The sequence below is a fragment of the Triticum urartu genome, chromosome 3A (assembly GCF_056163025.1).
Source record: "Triticum urartu cultivar PI428250 chromosome 3A, HENAU_Tu73, whole genome shotgun sequence".
Classification (NCBI taxonomy): Eukaryota; Viridiplantae; Streptophyta; class Magnoliopsida; order Poales; family Poaceae; genus Triticum; species Triticum urartu.
The window spans coordinates 37,051,786-37,069,730 of NC_141875.1; the positions used below are offsets into that span (position 1 = coordinate 37,051,786).

General features: G+C 45.3%; 1 protein-coding gene across 1 annotated transcript; it reads left to right on the forward strand.

Annotated features, from left to right (window-relative positions):
- Positions 1-12,611: 12,611 nt before the first annotated feature.
- On the forward strand, positions 12,612-15,407 carry LOC125542572 (uncharacterized). The gene is made up of 2 exons (XM_048705652.2): positions 12,612-13,176; positions 14,099-15,407. Exons 1-2 carry the CDS (start codon positions 12,846-12,848, stop codon positions 15,052-15,054), a joined length of 1,287 nt encoding a protein of 428 aa, XP_048561609.1. The 5' UTR covers positions 12,612-12,845; the 3' UTR covers positions 15,055-15,407.
- The last annotated feature ends 2,538 nt before the right edge of the window (positions 15,408-17,945 follow it).

Consider the following 17,945-nt stretch of genomic DNA (forward strand, 5'->3'; position numbering starts at 1 on the left):
AGTCTATTTGACAAACTATCGTTGTGGTTTTGATGCGTAGGTGAGATTGGTTCTTACTTAAGCCCGTAGCAGCCACGTAAAACATGCAACAACAAAGTAGAGGACGTCTAACTTGTTTTTGCAGGGCATGTTGTGATGTGATATGGTCAAGGCATGATGCTGAATTCTATTGTATGAGATGATCATGTTTTGTAACCGAGTTATCGGCAACTGGCAGGAGCCATATGGTTGTCGCTTTATTGTATGCAATGCAATCGCGATGTAATGCTTTACTTTATTACTAAACGGTAGTGATAGTCGTGGAAGCATAAGATTGGCGAGACGACAACGATGCTACGATGGAGATCAAGGTATCGCGCCGGTGACGATGGTGATCATGACGATGCTTCGGAGATGGAGATTACAAGCACAAGATGATGATGGCCATATCATATCACTTATATTGATTGCATGTGATGTTTATCTTTTTATGCATCTTATCTTGCTTTGATTGACGGTAGCATTATGAGATGATCTCTCACTAAATTATCAAGAAGTGTTCTCCCTGAGTATGCACCGTTGCCAAAGTTCGTCGTGCCCAGACACCACGTGATGATCGGGTGTGATAAGCTCTACGTCCATCTACAACGGGTGCAAGCCAGTTTTGCACACGCAGAATACTCAGGTTAAACTTGACGAGCCTAGCATATGCAGATATGGCCTCGGAACACGGAGACCGAAAGGTCGAGCGTGAATCATATAGTAGATATGATCAACATAAACGATGTTCACCATTGAAAACTACTCCATCTCACGTGATGATCGGTTATGGTTTAGTTGATTTGGATCACGTAATCACTTAGAAGATTAGAGGGATGTCTATCTAAGTGGGAGTTCTTAAGTAATATGATTAATTGAACTTAAATTTATCATGAACTTAGTCCCTGATAGTATCTTGCTTGTTTATGTTGATTGTAGATAGATGGCTCGTGCTGTTGTTCCGTTGAATTTTAATGCGTTCCTTGAGAAAGCAAAGTTGAAAGATGATGGTAGCAGTTACACGGACTGGGTCCGTAACTTGAGGATTATCCTCATTGCTGCACAGAAGAATTACGTCCTGGAAGCACCGTTGGGTGCCAGGCCTGCTGCTGGAGCAACACCAGATGTTATGAACGTCTGGCAGAGCAAAGCTGATGACTACTCGATAGTTCAGTGTGCCATGCTTTACGGCTTAGAATCGGGACTTCAACGACGTTTTGAACGTCATGGAGCATATGAGATGTTCCAGGAGTTGAAGTTAATATTTCAAGCAAATGCCCGGATTGAAAGATGTGAAGTCTCCAATAAGTTCTATAGCTGCAAGATGGAGGAGAACAGTTCTGTCAGTGAACATATACTAAAAATGTCTGGGTATAATAATCACTTGATTCAATTGGGAGTTAATCTTCCGGATGATTGCGTCATTGACAGAATTCTCCAATCACTGCCACCAAGCTACAAGAGCTTCGTGATGAACTATAATATGCAAGGGATGAACAAGACTGTTCCCGAGCTCTTCGCAATGCTGAAAGCTGCGGAGGTAGAAATCAAGAAGGAGCATCAAGTGTTGATGGTTAACAAGACCACTAGTTTCAAGAAAAAGGGCAAAGGGAAGAAGAAGGGGAACTTCAAGAAGAACGGCAAGCAAGTTGCTGCTCAGGAGAAGAAACCCAAGTCTGGACCTAAGCCTGAAACTGAGTGCTTCTACTGCAAGCAGACTGGTCACTGGAAGCGGAACTGCCCCAAGTATTTGGCGGATAAGAAGGATGGCAAGGTGAACAAAGGTATATGTGATATACATGTTATTGATGTGTACCTTACTAGAGCTCGCAGTAGCACCTGGGTATTTGATACTGGTTCTGTTGCTAATATTTGCAACTCGAAACAGGGACTACGGAATAAGCGGGCACTGGCAAAGGACGAGGTGACGATGCGCGTGGGAAACGATTCCAAAGTCGATGTGATCGCGGTCGGCACGCTACCTCTACATCTACCTTCGGGATTAATATTAGACCTAAATAATTGTTATTTGGTGCCAGCGTTGAGCATGAACATTATATCTGGATCTTGTTTAATGCGAGACGGTTATTCATTTAAATCAGAGAATAATGGTTGTTCTATTTATATGAGTAATATCTTTTATGGTCATGCACCCTTGAAGAGTGGTCTATTCTTATTGAATCTCGATAGTAGTAATACACATATTCATAATGTTGAAGTCAAAAGATGCAGAGTTGATAATGAAAGTGCAACTTATTTGTGGTACTGTCGTTTAGGTCATATCGGTATAAAGCGCATGAAGAAACTCCATACTGATGGACTTTTGGAACCACTTGATTATGAATCGCTTGGTACTTGCGAACCGTGCCTCATGGGCAAGATGACTAAAACACCGTTCTCCGGTACTATGGAGAGAGCAACAGATTTGTTGGAAATCATACATACCGATGTATGTGGTCCGATGAATATTGAGGCTCGTGGCGGATATCGTTATTTTCTCACCTTCACAGATGATTTAAGCAGATATGGGTATATCTACTTAATGAAACATAAATCTGAAACATTTGAAAAGTTTAAAGAATTTCAGAGTGAAGTTGAAAATCATCGTAACAAGAAAATAAAGTTTCTACGATCTGATCGTGGAGGAGAATATTTGAGTTACGAGTTTGGTGTACATTTGAAAAACTGTGGAATAGTTTCGCAACTCACGCCACCCGGAACACCACAGCGTAATGGTGTGTCCGAACGTCGTAATCGTACTTTACTAGATATGGTGCGATCTATGATGTCTCTTACTGATTTACCTCTATCATTTTGGGGTTATGCTTTAGAGACGGCCGCATTCACGTTAAATAGGGCACCATCAAAATCCATTGAGACGACGCCTTATGAACTGTGGTTTGGCAAGAAACCAAAGTTGTCGTTTCTTAAAGTTTGGGGTTGCGATGCTTATGTGAAAAAGCTTCAACCTGATAAGCTCGAACCCAAATCGGAGAAATGTGTCTTCATAGGATACCCAAAGGAAACTGTTGGGTACACCTTCTATCACAGATCCGAAGGCAAGACATTCGTTGCCAAGAATGGATCCTTTCTAGAGAAGGAGTTTCTCTCGAAAGAAGTGAGTGGGAGGAAAGTAGAACTTGATGAGGTAACTGTACCTGCTCCCTTACTGGAAAGTAGTACATCACAGAAAACTGTTTCAGTGACACCTACACCAGTTAGTGAGGAAGCCAATGATAATGATCATGAAACTTTAGATCAAGATACTACTGAACCTCGTAGATCAACCAGAGTAAGATCCGCACCAGAGTGGTACGGTAATCCTGTTCTGCAAGTCATGCTACTAGATCATGATGAACCTACGAACTATGAAGAAGCGATGGTGAGCCCAGATTCCGCAAAGTGGCTTGAAGCCATGAAATCTGAGATGGGATCCATGTATGAGAACAAAGTATGGACTTTGGTTGACTTGCCCGATGATCGGCAAGCAATTGAAAATAAATGGATCTTTAAGAAAAAGACTGACGCTGATGGTAATGTTACTGTCTACAAAGCTCGACTTGTCGCAAAAGGTTTTCGGCAAGTTCAAGGGATTGACTACGATGAGACCTTCTCACCCGTAGCGATGCTTAAGTCCGTCCGAATCATGTTAGCGATTGCCGCATTTTATGATTATGAAATTTGGCAGATGGATGTCAAAACTGCATTCCTGAATGGATTTCTGGAAGAAGAGTTGTATATGATGCAACCGGAAGGTTTTGTCGATCCAAAGGGAGCTAACAAAGTGTGCAAGCTCCAGCGATCCATTTATGGACTGGTGCAAGCCTCTCGGAGTTGGAATAAACGTTTTGATAGTGTGATCAAAGCATTTGGTTTTATACAGACTTTCGGAGAAGCCTGTATTTACAAGAAAGTGAGTGGGAGCTCTGTAGCATTTCTGATATTATATGTGGATGACATATTGCTGATTGGAAATGATATAGAATTTCTGGATAGCATAAAGGGATACTTGAATAAAAGTTTTTCAATGAAAGACCTCGGTGAAGCTGCTTACATATTAGGCATTAAGATCTATAGAGATAGATCTAGACGCTTAATTGGACTTTCACAAAGCACATACCTTGACAAAATTTTGAAGAAGTTCAAAATGGATCAAGCAAATAAAGGGTTCTTGCCTGTGTTACAAGGTGTGAAGTTGAGTAAGACTCAATGCCCGACCACTGCAGAAGGTAGAGAGAATATGAAAGATGTTCCCTATGCATCAGCCATAGGATCTATCATGTATGCAATGCTGTGTACCAGACCTGATGTGTGCCTTGCTATAAGTTTAGCAGGGAGGTACCAAAGTAATCCAGGAGTGGATCACTGGACAGCGGTCAAGAACATCCTGAAATACCTGAAAAGGACTAAGGATATGTTTCTCGTATATGGAGGTGACAAAGAGCTCACCGTAAAAGGTTACGTTGATGCAAGCTTTGACACTGATCCGGACGATTCTAAATCGCAAACCGGATACGTGTTTACATTAAACGGTGGAGCTGTCAGTTGGTGCAGTTCTAAACAAAGCGTCGTAGCGGGATCTACATGTGAAGCGGAGTACATAGCTGCTTCGGAAGCAGCAAACGAAGGAGTCTGGATGAAGGAGTTCATATCCGATCTAGGTGTTATACGTAATGCATCGGGTCCAATGAAAATCTTTTGTGACAATACTGGTGCAATTGCCTTGGCAAAGGAATCCAGATTTCACAAAAGGACCAAACACATCAAGAGACGCTTCAACTCCATCCGGGATCTAGTCCAGGTGGGAGACATAGAGATTTGCAAGATACATACGGATCTGAATGTTGCAGACCCGTTGACTAAGCCTCTTCCATGAGCAAAACATGATCAGCACCAAGGCTCCATGGGTGTTAGAATCATTACAGTGTAATCTAGATTATTGACTCTAGTGCAAGTGGGAGACTGAAGGAAATATGCCCTAGAGGCAATAATAAAGTTATTATTTATTTCCTTATAATCATGATAAATGTTTATTATTCATGCTAGAATTGTATTAACCGGAAACATAATACATGTGTGAATACATAGACAAACAAAGTGTCACTAGTATGCCTCTACTTAACTAGCTCGTTAATCAAAGATGGTTATGTTTCCTGACCATGAACAATGCGTTGTTATTTGATTAACGAGGTCACATCATTAGTTGAATGATCTGATTGACATGACCCATTCCATTAGCTTAGCACCCGATCGTTTAGTATGTTGCTATTGCTTTCTTCATGACTTATACATGTTCCTATGACTATGAGATTATGCAACTCCCGTTTGCCGGAGGAACACTTTGGGTGCTACCAAACGTCACAACGTAACTGGGTGATTATAAAGGAGCATTACAGGTGTCTCCAAAGGTAGATGTTGGGTTGGCGTATTTCGAGATTTGGATTTGTCACTCCGATTGTCGGAGAGGTATCTCTGGGCCCTCTCGGTAATACACATCACATAAGCCTTGCAAGCATTACAACTAATATGTTAGTTGTGAGATGATGTATTACGGAACGAGTAAAGAGACTTGCCGGTAACGAGATTGAACTAGGTATTGGATACCGACGACCGAATCTCGGGCAAGTAACATACCGATGACAAAGGGAACAACGTATGTTGTTATGCGGTCTGACCGATAAAGATCTTCGTAGAATATGTAGGAGCCAATATGGGCATCCAGGTCCCGCTATTGGTTATTGACCGGAGACGTGTCTCGGTCATGTCTACATTGTTCTCGAACCCGTAGGGTCCGCACGCTTAAGGTTACGATGACAGTTATATTATGAGTTTATGCATTTTGATGTATCGAAGGTTGTTCGGAGTCCCGGATGTGATCATGGACATGACGAGGAGTCTCGAAATGGTCGAGACGTAAAGATTGATATATTCGAAGCCTATGTTTGGACATCGGAAGTGTTCCGGGTGAAATCGGGATTTTACCAGGTTACCGAGAGGTTACCGGAACCCCCCGGGAGCCAGATGGGCCTTCATGGGCCTTAGTGGAAAGGAGAAAGGGACAGCCCAAGGTGGCTGCACACCTTCCCCCTCCCCTAGTCCTATTAGGACTAGGAGAAGGTGGCCGGCCCCGCTCTCTCTCTTTCCCCCCTTTGGGGAATCCTAGTTGGAATAGGATTGGGGGGGGGGGAGTCCTACTCCCGGAAGGAGTAGGACTCCTCCTGCGCCCTCCTCCCTGGCCGGCGCCCCCCTCCCCCTTGGCTCCTTTATATACTGAGGCAGAGGCACCCCAGAAACACACAAGTTGATCCACGTGATCTATTCCTTAGCCGTGTGCGGTGCCCCCTGCCACCATATTCCTCGATAATACTGTAGCGGAGTTTAGGCGAAGCCCTGCTGCTGTAGTACATCAAGATCGTCACCACGCCGTCGTGCTGACGGAACTCTTCCCCGACACTTTGCTGGGTCGGAGTCCGGGGATCGTCATCGAGCTGAACATGTGCTCGAACTCGGAGGTGCCTTAGTTTCGGTGCTTGATCGGTTGGATCGTGAAGACGTACGACTACTTCCTCTACGTCGTGTCATCGCTTCCGCAGTCGGTCTGCGTTGGGTACGTAGACAACACTCTCCCCCTCGTTGCTATGCATCACATGATCTTGCGTGTGCGTAGGAAATTTTTTGAAATTACTACGTAACCCTACAAAAACCACATCTAAGCAGAGGCTAGATGAATTATTTATTACTAAACAGGAGCAAAAGGCAAGGAACAAAAATAAAATTGGGTTGCCTCCCAACAAGCGCTATCGTTTAACGCCCCTATCTAGGCATGATGATTTCAATGATGCTCACATAAAGGATAAGAATTGTAACATAAAGAGAGCATCATGAAGAATATGACTAGCACATTTAAGTCTAACATACTTCCTATGCATAGGGATTTTGTGAGCAAACAACTTATGGGAACAATAATCAACTAGCATAGGAAGGCAAAACAAGCATAACTTCAAAATTTTAAGCACATAGAGAGGAAACTTGATATTATTGCAATTCCTACAAGCATATGTTCCTCCCTCATAATAATTTTCAGTAGCATATCATGAATAAATTCAACAATATAACCAGCACCTAAAGCATTCCTTTCATGATCTACTTGCATAGAAAATTTACTACTCTCCACATAAGCAAAATTCTTCTCATTCGGAATAGTGGGAGTATCATAGGAAACTTGAATACTATAAATTGTTTCCACATTAAATGGGTAATGTTCAGAGAAGGAGTAATCATAACCATGACAAGTTTTATAAATATAATCACTACTTTTTATAGCATAAGTATCATTACAATAATTATCATAAGTAGGAGGCAGGCTATCATCATTATAAACTTGCATATCAAAACTTGGGAGACTAAAAATATCATCTTCATTAATCATAGCTTCCCCAAGCTTGGGACAAACATTAATTGCAGCAAATATATTCTCAAATATGTCATCCTCATCAAACATAGCTTCCCCAAGCTTGGGCCTTTTCATATCATAAGCATAATCACTCTCATCATTAATAGTATGGATAGCACCAATAGTATAGCAATTATCATATTCTTCCAAGCAAGTGCCAAAATGATTTTCAAGATCATAAGAAGTATCATTATCTTCCACAATTATATTTTCATGAGGCACAATAGTAATAGGAGCAACATTATTTGGAAGAGATATCTTTTTACCTCTCTTCCTTTTTCTTTTCTTCTTCTTCACCACATCATGTGTGGGTTCAATCCTTTTTTTGGAGCTCCTTATTAATGATATTGGTTGAATAGGAGGCTCCTCCTCATTACCTGATTCATCATAAGAAATAATAGAAGGATATTGGGAAGTCTCTTCCCTTTCATTAGTATTCTCTTCATCTTCTATTTGCTTTCTTTTCTTTATGTAATTGGCAATATAAGGATTTTCAATACAATTCACCGCACAATACATATAAATTTTCTCTAGATCAAAATCAAGAAATCTATCAAGATTAAACTTTGGAATACCCTCAGTTATACGTTTCATTTCCTCATACCCCAGAAGAAGACTAAGCTCTTTATGATGCTCAAGGGTAATCAAATTATCACAATTTTTGGATATGATTCGGTCATGAAACAATTTGCATTGGAGATTTAAATGACCATGTTCATTGAAAAGTTCACAAGGGGCACGAAAAATATTGAATTTTTCAGCACAATCATCAAGACTTTCTTGCAACAATTTAGTTTTTAAGTACTTATGCCTCTTGCAATATCTATCTTCCCTATTTGGTGTGTACTTGCAAACCCAGTCTACTCCACAAAAATTGACATGTTTATAGGAGGCATTTTCATCATAACTAGTGCAATCATCATTAGCATCATGGATATTCAAAGAATTCGTACTAAAAACATTGCAATCATGCTCATCATTCAAATATTTAGTGCCAAACATTTTAGAGATCTCTTCTTCTAGCACTTGAGCACAATTATCCTTTCCATCATACTCACGAAAAATATTAAAAAGATGAAGCGTATGAGACAAACTCAATTCCATTTTTTGTAGTTTTCTTTTATAAACTAAACTAGTGATAAAACAAGAAACTAAAAGACTCGATTGCAAGATCTAAAGATATACCTTCAAGCACTCACCTCCCCGGCAACGGCGCCAGAAAAGAGCTTGATGTCTACTACACAACCTTCTTCTTGTAGACGTTGTTGGGCCTCCAAGTGCAAAGGTTTGTAGGACAGTAGCAAATTTCCCTCAAGTGGATGACCTAAGATTTATCAATCCGTAGGAGGCGTAGGATGAAGATGGTCTCTCTCAAGCAACCCTGCAACCAAATAACAAAGAGTCTCTTGTGTCCCCAACACACCCAATACAATGGTAAATTGTATAGGTGCACTAATTAGGCGAAGAGATGGTGATACAAGTGGTATATGGATGGTAGATAATAGTTTTTGTAATCTAAAATAATAAAAGCAGCAAGGTAACTAATGATAAAAGTGAGCGTAAAAGGTATTGCAATGCGTTGAAATAAGGCCTAGGGTTCATACTTTCGCTAGTGTAAGTCCTCTCAACAATACTAACATAATTGGATCATAAAACTATCCCTCAACATGCAACAAAGAGTCACTCCAAAGTCACTAATAGCGGAGAACAAACGAACAGATTATGGTAGGGTACGAAACCACCTCAAATTTATTCTTTTCAATCAATCTGTTGGGCTATTCCTATAAGTGTCACAAACAGCCCTAGAGTTCGTACTAGAATAACACCTTAAGACACAAATCAACCAAAACCCTAATGTCACCTAGATACTCCAATGTCACCTCAAGTATCCGTGGGTATGATTATACGATATGCGTCACACAATCTCAGATTCATCGATTCAACCAACACATAGAACCTCAAAGAGTGCCCCAAAGTTCCTACCGGAGAATCATGACGAAAACGTGTGCCAACCCCTATGGACGGAACCTGCAAGTTGATCACCAAAACATACATCAAGTGAATCACGTGATATCCCATTGTCACCACAGATATCCACGGCAAGACATACATCAAGTGTTCTCAAATCTATAAAGACTCAATCCGATAAGATAACTTCAAAGGGGAAACTCAATTCATTACAAGAGAGTAGAGGGGGGAAAAACATCGTAGGATCCAAATATAATAGCAAAGCTCGCGATACATCAAGATCGTATCATCTCAAGAACACGAGAGAGAGAGAGAGAGAGAGAGAGAGAGAGAGATCAAACACATAGCTACTGGTACATACCCTCAGCCCCGAGGGAGAACTACTCCCTCCTCGTCATGGAGAGCACCAGGATGATGAAGATGGCCACCGGAGAAGGATTGCCCCCTCCGGCAGGGTGCCGGAACGGGTCTAGATTGATTTTTGGTGGCTACGGAGGCTTCTGGCGGCGGAACTCCCGATCTAATCTGCGTTCTGGAAGTTTTAGGGTACGGCGATATATATGGGTGCAGGAAGTACGTCGTAGGAGCCACGGGGGCCCCACGAGGCAGGGGGCGTGCCCCCCACCCTCGTGGGCAGCCCGTGTCTCCCCTGACATGCACTCCAAGTTCCCTGGGTTGCTTTCCTTCCAAAAATAACTTCTCCAGTTGATTTCGTTCCGTTTCGACTCCGTTTGATATTCATTTTCTTCGAAACACTGAAATAGGCATAAAACAGCAAATCTGGGCTGGGCCTCCGGTTAATAGGTTAGTCCCAAAAATAATATAAAAGTGAAAAATAAAGCCCAATATTGCCTAAAACAGTAGATAATATAGTATGGAGCAATCAAAAATTATAGATACGTTGGAGACGTATCACCCCTAATCTAGGACTCCCTCACATCCTTTACATGGGACAAGCTCTAATACCAGTCACTTGGCTTGTGACTCCTTCCTAGTCGCTGGTGGGTGGGGACGGCCGTGCAGCCGTGACATTCCCCCCTTCTTGCGTACCGACTTGTCCCCAAGGCAGTGTCAATGGAAAACGCTGCTGGAGTAGTTTTGGATCCTCCCGCATAGCGAGCGTCAGCGGAAGGCTCGTCCATTGAACACGGACCCGCAGGCTTGTCTCACCAGCGACTCGCACCATCTTGTGCTCGAGCACCATCTCTGAACAATGTTCAGCCTTGCATTGCCAGGAGGTAATTCGGAGATTACCGGCACCACGGCTCCTTCAGCCTTCTTCAGCTGTGACACGTGCATGACGGGGTGTATCTTGATGGATGGAGGAAGCTGTGTCTTTGGAGATAGAAGGAGAGGCGGCGTGTGCCCTGCCGCTCACTAGTTACTGGTCCACAACTCACCTATCTTCATGCTCTACGCGACCAAGCTTGATGCGCAGGCCATGTCCATCCGCTAGAGCTAGATCCAGGCCCAACAATTCTTACTCCGCAACCGTGAAGATGAGTAAATTTAAAGCTCACGTGTCGCTTGGCGTAAAAGTTTTACTTCTCTAGTTTTTTTTGCACTTCAGCTAGGCGCCCGTTAGTGGAGAAAACCCAGGTTTTTTGTTCTCTACCCGGTTCTAGAGGGTCACTCTTACACCATCCAATCTATATTAGTTGTCTTAGATTTGTCTAGATATGGATATATCTAACAGTAAAACATGTCTAGATACATCTGTATTTACACAAATCTAATAAAACAAATAATATAGAGAGGAGGAAGTAACTAGTGATCCCCGTGATGCTTGCCTCTTTTTTTTCGACATTGTCATCGTGTAAAGGTGTCCTTTTACCGAAAGCAACCACAATTTAAACATAGTGGTGAGAATCAAAGACAAAGCATAATATTTTCATGAGAGTGAGGCAAAGGAGTAGACCCTTGACATTTGGATGAACTTAAACTGAAACTTAGACTTACATAATTGAAACCTACCAATCACTAATTGTCTCTTTGGCGAGTCTCTTTCAATCACCTTCCCACTGATCATAGGGTCGGCGCCTTGGCCGGCATCATCGTTGTTGCCGCCGCCGCCGCCGTCGTCATTGGTAGAAAGGACGATGACATCCGCCCCCGGACGCTAACTACTCGTACAAGACGCTCCGCCTCGACTTGCTCCGGGTAGCAGCGGCGGAGCTCCGTCATGTACGCCTCGTCGGTCGCCTCCACTGTGATGCGCTTCCGAGCCTCCCGGTCCACTCTCCTCTCCCACGCGGAGACCACCCATGGGACCACAGGATCCAGCCGCAGCATCTCTCCAAATGCCAAGTTTTGATGGCCGTCCGCGCCGTGATGGGGGATTGACATGATATCGTCAGCCCGCGCTGCATGCTCGCTAGAATGGAAGGATCCAAACCCAAATCTTCTTGTGGGTGTGCCGGTTGGTTATCTCGGGCACCCATGTTCTCGAGTTCCGCTCCCGCACGCCGATGTAATGCCTTTGTGGCGGCGGCGAGAGGTCAGGGAAGCCATGTAGGCGTCCGCGCGAGGAAGAAGATGCGCGAGCGGCGCAGGAGGAAGACTACCTCGGCGGCACATGAGGAAGTACCTCCATGGCCTCCGGAGCGCTCGTGGCGGCGCAGATCCGCATTGCGGATGGGCGGTGTGGCGGTGGGATCCGGGCATATCCGCGATGGGCCGGCGCCAGAGTGGGTCGTGAGGTTGGCCGGCGGGAATTGGGTGGGGAGGGGGGGGGGGGGGGTAGCGGAGAGGAGAAGAGAGGAGAGGTTGGATTTTTACTCCGCGACGGGAAGGATAAGCAAATTTAAGGGCCACACGCAGCTTGGAGTAAAAGTTTTACTCCTCTAAGGTTTTTTGGCTTCGGCTAGGTGCCGGTTAGAGGAGAAAACTCGGTTTTCTTCTTCTTCTTCTTCTCTAACCGGTGATTCTAGAGGATAGCTCTTTAACTAGTGATCCCATTGGTGATTTCCCGATGAAACGTCGACATTCTCGTCGTGGAAAGAGTAAAGACGTCCTTTTACCGAAAGGAACCGCAATTTGGACGGAGCGGTGAGAATCAAAGAGAAAGCATAATACTTTCTTTGATGAGAGTGAGGCGGAGTAGACGACCCATGACGTCTCTCTCCCTCCGACTCCGCAACCTCTGCCCTCAAAAGTGATCTCTAACCCCAATCATTCTATCATAGTAGTAGTACCCAATTTTATTATCTCTCCAACTCATAGTGGGGCTCCATTCTGCAAAGTTGACAGCTTCTCCTTCTCCTGGCCACCGATGGAGCCGATCACCCCGTCCACCTAACCCGCCATTGTCGTCTCCTTGCCACTTTCCTCTGCCTCCCGACTCCAGCTCATCGGCATCCTCCTCTGTCTCTGGATTGATCCACGGAGCTCCCATGATTCCTTGGTGATGGTCCGCGAGTTGCTGGCCGTGCTGGTGCGCGCGGCGCTGCAGTGGGCGCTGGCGTCGCTGCTCCTCGCCAACGGCGCCGCCTTCTGCCTCATCGCCGCCGCGGCCTCGTCGCTCCGGCTCGGCCCGCCCTGCCTCCTCTGCGCACGCGTCCACCGCCTGCTCTGCTCCGACTGCGGCCAAGAAGAACAAGACGCCTTCCGCCGCCTGCTCTGCGACGCTCACTTCGCCGCCATCGCGCGCTTAGGCGCACAAGAAACAGAGCAGCCGGCGTGCTCTGCTTCTCATCACGTCGACGCAGGGACGAAACCTGATTCAGATAAACCTGGAGGTAATCAATCCATCGATTTTCCTATTCTCTTCGATCTAGCAGCGTGGCACCAAAGGTCTTTCTCTGCCGGAATTGCTAGACAATACCATGAATTTGTTTATGTTTATCTCGCGTTGTTGGTGATGCCACCAAGATGGTTGCGGTGGAAACAGACACACCTTCTTCGATAGGATAAGAAAGTTTACGAGCGACAACAATGCATCCATTCGCTAAATATAGGATTCGGTGATGGACCGCGTGAGAACAGTTTAGAGATGCCAATGTCATTCTCAGGAATCAGAAGATGGGAATGCTTTTCAATTGGTTTCAGCTGCCCAAAATTGAGTTGCAAGGAACCTGAACCCAGTTTGGCAATTGCGCACTTCAGTAGTTCTGAATGAAAAAAGTTGCCCACCTGCGAGTTCAGTGTTTTTCTTTTTCGGAAGATCCAGCATGCTGCCAACATTCATTGATTTAGTAGAAGAGAGCGGAAAACAGGGTGGAATGAAGCTAGAATCGGCAAAACCACAATTTGCGCGCTTTTGCTATGTTTCGGCTGCCTGAAAATCCTAACTGAGCTAGTGATTATTGCGGGAAGAAGAGGTAGGCCGCAGCATCCCGGCGAGGCCGCGCCATGAGCGGAGGTTTGACATGTGCTAGGAAAACGGTCAAGGAAGAAGTCGACGATCTGGCCGTTTAGTTTCGATCTAACGGTTCAGATTATTCCACATCGACTGACCCTAACATTTTTCCCAGTCAACTGAAGAATAGGTGGACCCTAATTTGTGATAAATATTCTTTAAGCTTCTGGCTTTTTCCTACTAGTAGTCTATTACTTCAAATGTACATTAGCGAATCCAACTAAAAAAATGTACATCATCAGCGAATGAAAACGGTCTCCGAATTCTTCGTGTTGACAACTGGTAGTTGACATTGTGCTCAGGTCTAGAATCTCACCGGGTCGTCTCCATCGGCAGCGAGATCTGCGAGCAAGATCGTGGCGCCGACGATGTTCAACCCCGTGGCACCAACCTCAGCGCCCTCGGAAGAACGTCGAGCACCGACAGCGGCGAAGGCCCATACGTGTCCCTATTCGAGCTCGCTCCCCTCGTCGCCCTCCCGGAAGACACCCCGCTCACCAGACACGGGACGACGAAGCCGGAGCACGGGAGCGCGTCCCCGAGCGCCGCGGAAGGCGGCGAGCAGGCGCTGACGGTGAGCGGCCTCGTCGCCGCCCTCCACGCTCAGCGGCGGGAGCTGGAGGAGGCGCGCGCGGAGCTGCGCGGCGAGCGGCGCGCCAGGGCGGAGCTGGAGGAGCAGGGCGAGCTGGACCGGGAGGCGGCGCGGGTGGCCATGCAGCTCGTGCACGAGACGGAGACGGAGAAGCACGAGCTGCAGCGGCAGCTCGACGCGTTCAGGGTCAGGGCCCAGCTCCACGGCCACGAGGCCGCCGCCGCCTCCTTGGACACGGACTACTCTGCTTCTGCTCTGGCCAGCCGGCTCGGGCGCCGGCTGAGCCGCGACGGTGACGGTGAGTTGATGGAGCAGGAAGACGAGGCGGGCTGGAGCGGGGACAAGAACTACCAGTCGCTGGTGGACTTCCTGCCGGGCTCGGTCTACTCCTCGTCGCCGGACCTGGCCAACCTGCTGAGGCTCTACACGGAAGGCAATGGCAATGGCGCTCGTCGGCCGAAAGAGGGTGATATCACCGAGGAGGAGGAGGGGGAAGAGGAGGTCGTCGTCGCCGTCACGGCCGCGGCTGTCTCTGGTTTCGACGGCGGGGACAGTGAGGAGGCCACTAGCATGGCTGCTGCTGCTGGTGCTTCTTTGCCAGAAAGTGGTAGCGACCACGTCGGAGCAGATCTTGCACAAGACGAAGCATCCGTAATGCGTGCATGATGTATCGCGTCGCACCACCACCGTGATTGATTTCTTTTCCATTTAACCGCCATTCTTTTTATATTATTTGTTGTACAGAGCTTCGTATATACTCCCTCTGTAAACTAATATAAGAGTGCTTAGATAACTAAAATAGTGATCTAAATGCTCTTATATTAGTTTACGGAGGGAGTACTATATACAGTATTTTGGATCGTCCGAGCAAAGCATGAGAGAAGTCTTTTGGTCATTTTGTCAAACACCTCATGTGCATCGGAGGCTACACAAGAGGGTTGGCTCGGTGCCGCTCGTTGTATCCCACACAATGGAATCAAATGAAATACAAAATTGCTTTCCGACGTCAATTCGTCACATGTTCACAAAGTGGCACATTTTGAATTCTCTATATTAATCGTCTCGAATTCATCACCGAATTTCATTTTGGTCAAAATTCATTTTCTCTTGATCAACATATTGGGTCACACATTATCGTCAAATGGGACAGGCTTTAAGCTTATCTTGCCTCGAATGCTTACCTTGAATATGCACATATCTATCTTGATGATCATCTTCACTTGATACCATCCTCACATAGCCTATATGAAAACTCGATTGTGATGCGAGCCCATGAGTTTCACTTAACCAACAAAAGCATACCAAGCACACAAGACATGGATTAGTTCACAAAGGGCGATTCACAATTACTTAACATGCCGCTCGATCCCACACGGTATATCATGATGGGAAGACCATTTAGAATACAATCCACATGCTTCATCTTCCCAACTGAGTCAAATATATGCATTCAACATGACATCAAACCACAAGCCCCTAATAGTCTGGGCCAAATGTCCTGGACAATCCATATATGTAATTGTTGGAAGGCCAATTCCTACTCTAACGGGTTCAAACGTAGTTGAAAACCCAGGGTCAGACAACCCAGGCATCACTCAGGAGGCCATGACAGTTTGGATCAAGGACGAGCGCCCCGAGGACACTAGCCCAAACAAAAGCCATATTAGAAATGATGTCGAGAATCACCCATACCTTGTATCGCTCAAGCATCAAGGCTCAGACAATCTCACACAGGGGCAGAATAAGAGAGGACCTCAGACACATCTAGTCCTTAACGTCATCCAATTAGATGTGGTATCGCAACTGAACAGTCGGGCATAGGGGCCCAAATAGTCCAGTCGGATGAAAAACAACACATTAACATCGTGCCCTATATTGATTTCGTGACCATATTGAGTTTCACCTTGGCATCATTTTGATCATCACTCAATTCTTCATGCTCTAACACAACTACTTGAGAGACACAATGATTATTCACTTGAATCCCCTACACCAAGACTTGATCAATCATCACTCAACTCATGATAACACCATGACCTTATCTTGATGCCAGGTCCTCAATTATTCTTCATTCTATCAAGATCTTGTAACTACAAAATCGATTACATTTGCTTCTTGTTGATCATAATGCATTCATATCTTAAACCCAATGATCTTGATGCGCATATCTTAGTGTTGATGGCATTCTTCACACTCATCCAATACATTTCATGCATCATCTATAAAACATATCTTTATATATAACTCAAGAAATCATTAATCCATATGGATTGCCTTTACTTATCAAAACCACATGGGTACATCACTTTGAGAAGACATCGTCGACCTCCGTGTCCACTGGTGCCCTCCCAAAAGTAGTTGACCGTGTGGTCTAAAGGAAGAGATCGCATCACTGTACTAGCCTCTAGACCTGGCAGTAGCGTCGTCATTTGTGAGGAGATTGCAGAGCGATGGGGCGCTCGACTAGGTGCTGGCTAGTGTCACTCTAGTGAAGCGTTGATTGACCGACACAACCATTCCTCATTAGTCATCCCCATGTATAACATGGTCGTACGGAACATGTAAGCAAGGGAGGAGCCACACATGGTGCCATGGATGTGGATGTCGTCGCCCTGACAATGGAGCCAAATGTCGAGGGTGCCAACGACACGACACATGTAGGGACGTTGTGCAACCACGAACGAAAGTCGACGTCTATGAGAATGCGCCCACGCTTGTCATGCTCGCCGCGACGTGTAGAAGCCAAGAAACCAATTCAACATGAGAGGTAGATTGCAGTGGTGACCTCTAGCGGGTAGGGAGGCAGCAAGAACATTGCCCTCCCTAAGGCCTAGCGCCATGGCGCCCGCAAATTGAATGAGAGGATTTGAAGATGTCACCATGTCGGTGAGGAGAGTGGATAAGGTTGAGTTGGTTGGTGCCAATTTCAATTGGGCAGCTCACACCTCCGTTTGCTCGATTGAACCAAATAGTGCGTGTGTGTTTTTTTAGGCTAAATTTTGAGCCTGCCTATGGAATAAAAACATGTTACTGAGTTTTTTTTTTGCAAGTCAAAGGGATTTCCCGTCCCAACTTTTATAAAGCAGAGGCAAACACCCACATTGTGCTTATAGCTCTCGGTACAACCAATAATGATATTATTATAAGTTTTAGCAAAACGAAACAGCACACCAGACGCTTGACAGGATGCCTGGATAGAGAGACGCACAAACATAGACAACGTGAAGAACCATCTAGCAACAAACTCAAACCCAAGCAAGTCTAAGAAGCTCCCCTAGATGATGATCATGCAGGTGCAAGCAATCCATGAGTATTACACCTTTTGCACCAGAGCTCCCATCAAGCCTAGGACACACAAATTCATTGCAACCATAAGCTCTAGGAAAAGTGATCATATTCCTAAAAAAAAAAGAAGCAAAAGTGATCAAAGCGGTACCATTTTTTTTTGTTTTTGCAAAATATACTCGTGACAAATCTGTCCCCATCGCTCAGACACGACTCAAGGCACCAAAACGCCACACTTGACAAAGCAGGCGGAATCTACATTGGTCTCAGCT